This window comes from Eptatretus burgeri, chromosome 3 (assembly GCF_056783735.1).
Source record: "Eptatretus burgeri isolate ZD-2024b chromosome 3, Ebu_testis_v1, whole genome shotgun sequence".
In the NCBI taxonomy this organism is placed as follows: Eukaryota; Metazoa; Chordata; class Myxini; order Myxiniformes; family Myxinidae; genus Eptatretus; species Eptatretus burgeri.
In genome coordinates, this window is record NC_140963.1 from 2,758,456 (window position 1) to 2,768,399 (window position 9,944).

At 44.7% G+C, this 9,944-nt stretch overlaps 1 protein-coding gene across 7 annotated transcripts in view; it reads right to left on the reverse strand.

The window, feature by feature from the left end:
• The window catches only part of LOC147029298 (disco-interacting protein 2 homolog C-like), a 332,275-nt gene that overhangs the window by 71,559 nt on the left and 250,772 nt on the right, over positions 1-9,944 (reverse strand). For all 7 annotated transcript variants that reach the window (XM_085872251.1, XM_085872246.1, XM_085872247.1 and 4 more), the window contains 3 exons: positions 4,854-4,968; positions 3,561-3,762; positions 1,412-1,524 (listed from right to left, as the gene is read on the reverse strand). In XM_085872251.1, the coding sequence (XP_085728377.1) occupies positions 1,412-1,524; positions 3,561-3,762; positions 4,854-4,968 (430 nt within the window). The remainder of the gene's footprint in view (positions 1-1,411; positions 1,525-3,560; positions 3,763-4,853; positions 4,969-9,944) is intronic.

Sequence of the window (9,944 nt, forward strand, 5' to 3'; positions counted from 1 at the left end):
AGATGACTCATCGTTTGCATACCGTGTGTGTCAGATTATCTCCCATTATGAGTGCTTTGTTTCTCGTGCACCGCAAACGTAAAGCGATGTACAAAGATAGTTGTGCCAAAAGGCAGAGAAAGGTTATGAGTTTGGGCGAAAAGATCGAGTTGTTAGATCGGTTGGCTCGAGGTGAAAGTGTGGCATCTGTGGGCCGCCATTATGCGATCAATGAATCCACTGTGCGGTATATCCGTGAAAATGAGTCAAATGTCCGTTCAAGTGTTGCCACCAGCGCCCCGCAAAGCACAGACATCTCATTCCAGTCCCGTGATCATTCCAATGATTGGAAAAGTGCTTAATGTTTGGATCAAGGACCAAACAGAAAAAAAGTGCTTTTGAGTGGATGGTGATATGGGAGAAATCATGACAGGTTTACCAATGTTTACACGAGGCAGCCGGGGCCGAAGGCTCCAATTCAACTACGGCTCCCCACAAAAATTTGACGCCAGCACGGGCTGGTTTGAGAAATTCAAAATAAGACTTGGCCTCAATCATGTAACATTCGTTGGGGAAGCAGCATCGGCATACCGTGGATGCGGTGAAAAACGAACCACCGCAGCTCATAGAACTAATCGAAGCGAAGGGATTTATGCTAGAGAAGGTTTTTAACGCCGAGATGGGATTATTCTGGAAGAGGATGTCATCTGATATCTTCCTCTCAAAGCAAAAAAGATCTGCTCCAGGGTTCAAGGTCAGGTGGGTAAGGATTGTCTTACCCTTCTCAATGGTGGCAATGCTGCAGATGACTTTCTCGTTAAGCTAATACTGCTCTTCCGATTGCTGAACCCTGCTTCCCCCACCCCCTTTCCCTTCCCCCTTTACCCCTCCCCACTCTCTCAGCATGATCATTTTCCAGGAACGTAACCCCCGCAATATTTGAGGGTTTCCTGTGTAGTTTTTGACCCTATCTCTCAATGATGAAGAATCGCTCAAATAATTCTCATATCCGGATCCGGATCTTCACCGAAATCGAATCAAACCATCCTCGTCACACACGCAACCTGTCCGCCAAGTTTCGTCCAAATCCGTTCATAACTTTTTGAGATATCCTGCTCACAGTCAGACAAACAGACAGACAGGGGTGAAAACATAACCTCCGTCCACATTCGGTAGCAGAGGCAACAGTAGTAACTGTGCATGTTCAATATTGTAAATGCCATAACAGCAAAAATACCATGTTCAACCATTCTACTCGATAAAAGGAGAACGTCACAATAAAAGAGACATCCTCATAATTCATCACAATATTTGATAATTGATTATTCGTTTGAAATCATGACTTTGCAATCCAGGGTTACCATTGTTGAATTGGTGGGGGAATAAGTCTTTTTTAACTTTACAATCAGCCATTTCTGGAGGAAACACTCACCTTGCTACCTTGGTCTCCATCATCACCCATTACCAGCTCTCTCCCACAGGCTTGTGCAATGCGCTTCCCAGCTACAAGACTACCGACCATAACTGATGCTGGGCCAACATCAACTGCTCACCACAAATACACAAACAAAACAAAAAACTTTCATATTGAACAAGGGACAAAAGGTTAACAAAAACAAAATAGAGCAAAACTCGAGGATAACTTATGGATGCACAATATGATGAAAGGAGCTGCAAGTGAAAGGGAAATCGGGTCTCAGTGGGTGTAATTAACCTGAAAGGTAGAAATTGGAGAGACCTTGAGGTCGTGATGGACAGCAATCCAGGAGGGAACAGGATGTGACAACAGATTTTGGAAGATACTCGTAGTTACCAATGTCAGAGAATATGAATGATGATCATAAAGATTTGACAGGTGGAAAAGAAGACAGGAACTTAAAGAAGAATTAATTTGACACCAACATGCCTGCAGTGAGAGAGAAGCAGATCCTGAGATCAGCCTCCCACCATGAGATGCCAATGACACGGAGAGCTGAAGACTCTGTGGCCACAAGGGAGTTAAGATGGGAATCAGCAACACGAGTCTGATAAACTGAAAGACTGATAAACCAGGAACACCTCAAAGGCAGAGCAAGGACTGCACCGAGATGGCGGATGTAAGGACCCCTTCCTCAAGTGCTGGTGTGGACCAGAGGATCATGGTCATCATTACCTCTGCCACCGAAGGTGAAGGAGGTTACGTTTTCACCCCTTTCTGTCTGTTTGTCTGTCTGTCTGTCTGTCTGTTTGTTTGTCTGCTTGTGTACAGGATATCTCAAAAAGTTGTGGACGGATCCGGATGAAATTTTGTGGACAGGTTGGGTGTGTGGCAAGGATGGATGTACTGATTCGATTTTGGTGAAGATCTGGATACGGATCTGGATACGGATATGGATACGAGCTTTATTTAATTTTAAAAGTGATTCTTCACCATTGAGAGATCGGGCCAAAAACGACATATAGCAACATATTTCAAAAATGTGTAGGGCCCGATATGTTCTCGTGGATCAGGCATTGCGTGGTAGAGGTATGCGCTCTACTGAGTGCCCTTCTAGTTCCTCATGGGATGGCAGATAAGTTCACTTTTTGAGAGGCATTCATTCTTTCCTGATGACAGCCAGGGAAATTGAAACACGTCCATGGATTGTTCCCCTTCAACAGGGGGTGGGTGGCTCCAATATCCGATATTTGTGAGCCGTAGATCTCAGTTTCTAATCAATCCGAGTGTGCCCACAGAAGCCATCTGCCATTGGAGGAGATGTGGTGTGCATATTCTGATTTTTTAAAAAAGCTCTTCTGCCTAAACAGTTGCACATGCTCCGCTATTTGGCACAAGCTAAGCAGAGCTATAGTCCTCGAAGCTCTGTCGGATTGTGTTGCAGCCAATAGTCAGGTCAGGCAAAAGAGCATGCAACGCATCACCGCATCTACTTTCTGTCGGTAGTGACCATCCCCCTCAGGCAGATGCCTGGCCTATTCCAATCTCCTTGAAATGCCGATCAACCTGCTGTAACCATGAGGTACGTGATCAGCCCATTGGCCTCATCCACTCAAGAGGCACCCTCGAAGAGAGAATCTGGTGAACAAGATAATTGACCTCTGGCGCATAACATGCAGAGGCATGACTATCACTGCCAAGGAAAGTGGCAGCCTCTCAGTGACCTCAATATCCTCGCCACAAACAGATGCAGACAAGAGGGCAGCATCCAAGATGTCACTGAAACCTTGGATATTAATTTTGACCCAGGAGACCCATAATCCCAGGAGCTCCGACTCCTCATTCAGTGCCTGGAGTCGGCATCAGGATATCGAGTCTCCGCAAGGATGACTGTGAAATCAAGTTAACAATGAGTAAGCACCCCACGTGTGTGTTATATATATATATATATATATATATATATATATATATATATATATATATATATATATATATATATATATATATATATATATATATATATATATATATATATATATATATATATTTCCATTCAAACTTGAATGGTGAACAGCAATTATCACAATTCCAAGATGTTTGAAAAAGCATCACTTTACAGGAGTTTGAGTGGGATAGTTGGGGGTGGGGGGGGAATAAATCATACCTGGCTGCTTCTGCCGAGGTTTAGGAAGGTTGCTCACACAAGCGTGGGGGCACATAAGAATATTGCATGGATGCAGCGAGCCTTCCAGAAATCGCTGCCGTGTGTCTGACAGATATACACCCCCCAAAGGACATTTGGGCAGTGTGTTGGCAGGAACGAGAGCAAGGCAGTAGACGCCCACTTGATGAATCGAGTCAATTGCCTGCAGCAAAAAGGTGCAACAGAATCGCATATAGTGTGACCGTGTTTACAGCCATTTTTCCCTGCTGTGCAGGGGTTAGGCTTTTTCTTGAGGCAATGTTTTATGGCCGGATGCCCTTCCTGACGCCAACCCTGGTCGCCTCTTACGACACACAGGGATATGGTACACCTATTCTAACCGGGGCATACACCGGGACCAGTACACTGGTACTCACTTCGCCGACCGCAGATGGATGACAGGCTGAGTCAACCCCCTGGTGTTAATTCAGCAGCTAACGGGGCTTGAACTCGGGACCCTGGGATCCCAAGCCGCCACCCTAACCACTAAGCCAACACCAGGCTGAATCGCATATAGTGTGCCGACAGAATATTACAGAGGGAGCACATTTACAGTTCTGATGTCTCGTCTGGGTTTGAATCTCAGCCGGACTACACTGAAAAGCATCTGATTGGAGCTTCACAGGCAGGGTGTTACATCCCAAAGTGCGTGCAGGTACACTGTCAACATCCAGTGCTACTATGCATGCTGCTGATGCCTCTGCGTGCTTCCACTGAATTACACACTGATTATTACGCCCTGCCAGACGTAGTCCGAAACGGGGGCTAATGGATTTTGTCTCCATTTTCTTGCCCATGTGTGCGTGTGTGCATGCGTAACCATATCTCGGACATGTATGGACTGATTTTATTCAAACTTGGCACAAAGACAGCACATGATGGTGTACATAAGTCCGTCATTTTTTTTCACCTTATTCTCTGACCCAACCCCCACCCCAAATAGGTGTTTGCTCTATTCTCCGAAACTACACACACGATTTAGATGAAACATCAGTTGTGATGTACCAAAGTTTGTTCACCGGATTGAAAGATTATAATAATGATAATACCACGACTAATAATAATAACAATAATAATAATAATTAGGGTCTAAGGGAGTCTGTGGGGGGTTTGAGTCGGGGGGAGTCAATGGCACTCCGTTATTTTTTTTTTCCAAGTGAGATTGAGTTTTCCATTTGAAGTTACACAATTTCTTCCATATTCTAAAATTGTAGAAAATCAATGGCTCTACATGTGGTTTTGCAAGTTCCTTACCTGCAACACTCTACTCATCCACTGGAAGCAGTCATCTTCTGATGCTTCTGGACGCTGCTCAGCAACCACCACAATGCGGTCATCCCGCAGTACTGACACTGGAAACACAGCTATCCTATAAAGATGAGAAACAAGCAAATTAGAAATAAACACACATCGTGTGTATGAGTACGTGTATGTATGTACATATATATATATATTGTTACGGAAATGGCCCTGAGTAGGCTACTAAATATAGGATTAGCTCAGATCCCCCATTAAATGCATGTTTAGCGAGGCTTTTCGGTAAATGGACGTTACATGTGTGTCGGGAGGTGAAGGATGCATGTTTATTGTTCGTACAGTGGTGGTGTGGCGAGGGCTTCTTATTCCTCCCCTCTCCGGACGATAGGCCCCGCCCAGTCGGCTGAGGGGGAGTGGCCTGGAGAGGGAGGTGGAGCTGGGGGGAGGAGTTTGTCGGCTTCGTAAAGGGGGAGGAGCCAGTGGCTCGCAAGGGAGCGAACAAAAAAGAAACTGTGGTGAAACTGTGAGCGCCAAGGTGGCGCCAATCGGCTGTACACGGGACAGCTGTGTCTGTTTTTCGTGAGGAACGAGCCGAAAGACAGGCAGGGAAGGCAACAGAGAAAAGACGAGTGTCGAGTCGCAATCTGCTGGATGAGCAGGGGCTTCGAGGCGAGCGAGAAAAGGAAAGGCAGTGGTGAATCGGCCGGGAGAGAAAACTGAACCTGAGGGTCGAGTCTGCCATCGGCCGGGAGAGAAAAGGTGGAACTGAGAAACGACTGGTGGGAGTCATGATCTGCTGTGTAGGGGACGGCTGTGTCTGTCTGCGATCCGCTTTTGTGAAGGAAGCAGGAGAAATGACTAGAGGCTGCCTGCACGTCGAGTGGGCGATCGACTTTCATGAGAAGGTCCTCGACACATTTGTCAATCCGCCTGCCAGAGCCCAAACACCTCGGTTTGGCCTTGTCTGGTGAACAGGCCAGCCTGGATTTGTATGCTGGACCTTGTGAAAACCAGATGGAGCATACCACCATGGATCTTTCGCTCTGGTGCAGTCGACCTCGCGGGTCTGAACGTGCGAGAGTGCGTGCGTGAGGTCTGCGACAAATGGGCGAGTGCCATTTTGCCACGGCGTCTTCAAGGTGGGGGCTCGAATCTGTGGACATCAGCTTGTTACGAGCGACATTTGTGCTTTTGACACTTTCCTCTCGTCCATGAAACATCGCAAAGTACTCTGTCTGTCTTGTCTGCATGTTGTTTAAGGCATATCTCGGTAGGGACCCCCTCGAAACCTGTAATCCGTAGTTCCCGAGTTAAGAACGGGTTAAAGATTGTTAATAAAAACATTGTCATGAATATTTTGCTTGTGTTGTGTTCCCTGAGGTTCCCCAATAAATCTGGTTGGTTCCTATGAAGTTGCCGCTATGGATTAATTTGTGTCGCGTCGAGGAACAATCCGTTCGATTGGTATATAAAACCAAAATGGTTACAGACTGGCAGAAAACGCTCAGCATCTGACAAAACCAGTCTGTAACCGGGGTTCTATTTTCCCAACTGGTAAGGTCCAGGATTACGTTGGTATCACGATTGAAGACGCGTGACCCGAGGCCTGTGCCGAGCCAGCCGGCGTTATAAACCCCGGAGACGGCCGGAGTGGGTTGAGAATCCCTCCGTCGCTGAATCCTTAAATATATATGTATATATATATATATATATATATATATATATATATATATATATATATATATATATATATATATATATATATATATATATATATATATATATATATATATATATATATATATATATATATATATCTCCATATATATCTATATATATATATATCTCCATATATATCTATATATATATATATATATATATAGGGTTGAGAATCCCTCCGTCGCTGAATCCTTAAATATATATATATATATATATATATATATATATATATATATATATATATATATATATATATATATATATATATATATATATATATATATATATATATATATATATCTCCATATATATATATATATATATATATATATATATATATATATATATATATATATATATATATATATATATATATATATATATATATATATATATATATATATATATATATATATATATATATATATATATATATATATATATATATATATATATATATAGTATACAGCCTGGTGTTGGCGCAGTGGTAAGGGCAGTGGCTTGGGACCCAAGAGGTCCTGAGTTCAAGCCCCGTTGGGACACTGAATTAATATATGTATGTATATATATATATATATATATATATATGTATTTATATAATGTGTATATATATATATAAATATATATATATATATATATATATATATATATATATCTATAAATATATATAAACCAAGTCGAAAACACCAGGGGGTTGACTCAGCCTGCCATCCTTCCGAGGTCGGCGAAATGAGCACCAGTTGTACTGGGCCCGGTGTATGCCCCGGTTAGAATAGGTGTACCATATCCCTGTGTGTCGTAAGAGGCGACCAGGGTTGCGTCAGGAAGGGCATCCGGCGTAAAAACCTATGCCAAATCATTATGCGGACAACAAAACGAATTTCCATACCGGATCGGTCGAGGCCCGGGTTACCAACGACCGCCACCGGTACCGGTGGTCAGCAGGGTACCAGTGGAAATTGTGCTACTGCTGGGCGAAGGAGGAGAAGGAGACGGGGAAGGCGAGTCCGGAGGCAGTGGGAGAGGGGAAGGGTAGAAGTGTGGAGGTGAGAGTTGGAACTCTGAATGTTGGGACGATGACTGGCAAAGGGCGAGAGTTGGCTGATATGATGGAGAGAAGAAAGGTGGACATACTGTGTGTACAAGAGACCAAGTGGATGGGGAGTAAGGCGAGGAGCATTGGAGGTGGTTTCAAACTGTTCTACCATGGTGTGGATGGGAGGAGAAATGGTGTCGGGATAATCCTGAAGGAAGATCATGTCAAGAGGGTATTGGAGGTGAGGAGGGTGTCTGACCGAGTGATGAGTGTGAAGTTGGAAATTGAAGGGGTGATGATGAATGTCATCAGTGCATATGCCCCACATATGGGGTGTGAGATGGAATATAAAGAAGATTTCTGGAGTGAGTTAGATGAAGTGGTGGAGAGTGTATCCAAGGATGAAAGAGTGGTGATTGGAGCAGATTTCAATGGACATGTTGGGGAAGGGAATAAAGAGGATGAGGAGGTGATGGGGAGGTACGGTCTCAACAAGAGAAATGTGGAAGGGCAAATGGTGGTAGAGTTTGCAAAAAGAATGGAAATGGCAGTGGTAAACACGTATTTCAAGAAGAAGGAGAAACACAGGGTGACATACAAGAGTGGAGGTAAGTGCACACAGGTGGATTACATCTTAAGTAGGAGATGCAACCTGAAAGAGATTAGTGACTGTAAGGTTGTGGCAGGGGAGAGTGTAGCTCGACAGCATCGATTGGTGGTCTGTAGGATGACTTTCGAGGTGAGGTTGAGGAAGAGAGTGAGGGCTGAACCAAGGACCAGATGGTGGAAGCTGAAGGAGGAAGACTGTTGCGTGAAATTTAGGGAGGAGGTGAGACAGGCGCTGGATGGTGGTAAAGATGGGTGGGATGATTGGGCAACGACAGCAGAAGTTGTGAGGGAGATAGCTCGGAAGGTACTTGGTGTGACATCTGGACAGAGGAAGGAAGATAAGGAGACTTGGTGGTGGAATGAGGAAGTACAGGAAAGTATAAGGAAGAAGGGGTTGGCTAAAAAGAAGTGGGATAGTCAGAGAGATGAAGAAAGTCGGCAGGAGTATAAGGAGTGGCGTCGAAAAGCAAAAGAGAGGTGGCAAAGGCCAAGGAAAAGGCATATGACGAGCTGTATGAGAAGCTGGATACAAAAGAAGGGGAAAAGGATTTATACCGATTGGCAAGACAGAGGGACCGAGCTGGGAAGGATGTGCTGCAGGTTCGGGTGATAAAGGACGCAAATGGGAATGTGCTGACGAGCGAGGAGAGTGTGTTGAGAAGGTGGATGGAGTACTTTGAGGAGCTGATGAATGAAGAAAATGAGAGAGAGAGAAGGTTGGAAGAGGTGGAGATAGTGAATCTGGAAGTGGGGTGGATCAGTAAGGATGAAGTGAGGACTGCTATGAAGAAGATGAAAAGTGGAAAGGTGGTTGGCCCAGATGGTATACCAGTGGAGGCATGGAAGTGCTTAGGAGAGATGGCAGTGGGGTTGTTAACCAGATTGTTTAATAAAGTCTTGGAAAGTGAGAGGATGCCGGAGGAGTGGAGATTAAGTGTACTGATTCCGATTTTCAAGAATAAGGGTGATGTGCAGAGCTGTGGAAATTACAGAGGGATAAAGTTGTTAAGCCACACCATGAAGTTGTGGGAAAGAGTAGTGGAAGCTCGGTTGAGAGGAGAGGTGACTATCTGTGAGCAGCAATATGGGTTTATGCCAGGAAAGAGCACCACTGATGCGATGTTTGCTTTGAGAATGTTTATGGAGAAGTACAGGGAAGGCCAGAAAGAGTTACATTGTGTGTTTGTGGATTTAGAGAAAGCTTATGATAGGGTGCCAAGAGAGGAGTTGTGGCATTGTATGAGGAAGTCGGGAGTGGTGGAGAAGTATGTGAGGATCGTGCAGGATATGTATGAGGACAGTGTGACAGCGGTGAGGTGTGCGGTAGGAATGACGGACCGGTTTAAGGTTAAAGTGGGATTGCACCAAGGATCGACTCTGAGCCCTTTCCTGTTTGCAATGGTGATGGACAGGTTGACGGACGAGATCAGACTGGAGTCTCCATGGACCATGATGTTCGCGGATGACATCATGATCTGTAGGGAGAGTAGGGAGCAGGCTGAATCGAGCCTTGAGAGGTGGAGGTACGCACTGGAGAGACGGGGAATGTTAGTCAGTAGGAGTAAGACGGAGTACATGTGCGTAAATGAGAGGGAGGGTGGTGGTATGGTGCAGTTGCAAGGAGTTGAGGTGGGGAAGGTGGATTGGTTTAAATACTTGGGATCAACTGTCCAAAGTAACGGAGAGTGTGGGAGAGAAGTGAAAAAGAGAGTGCAGGCAGGATG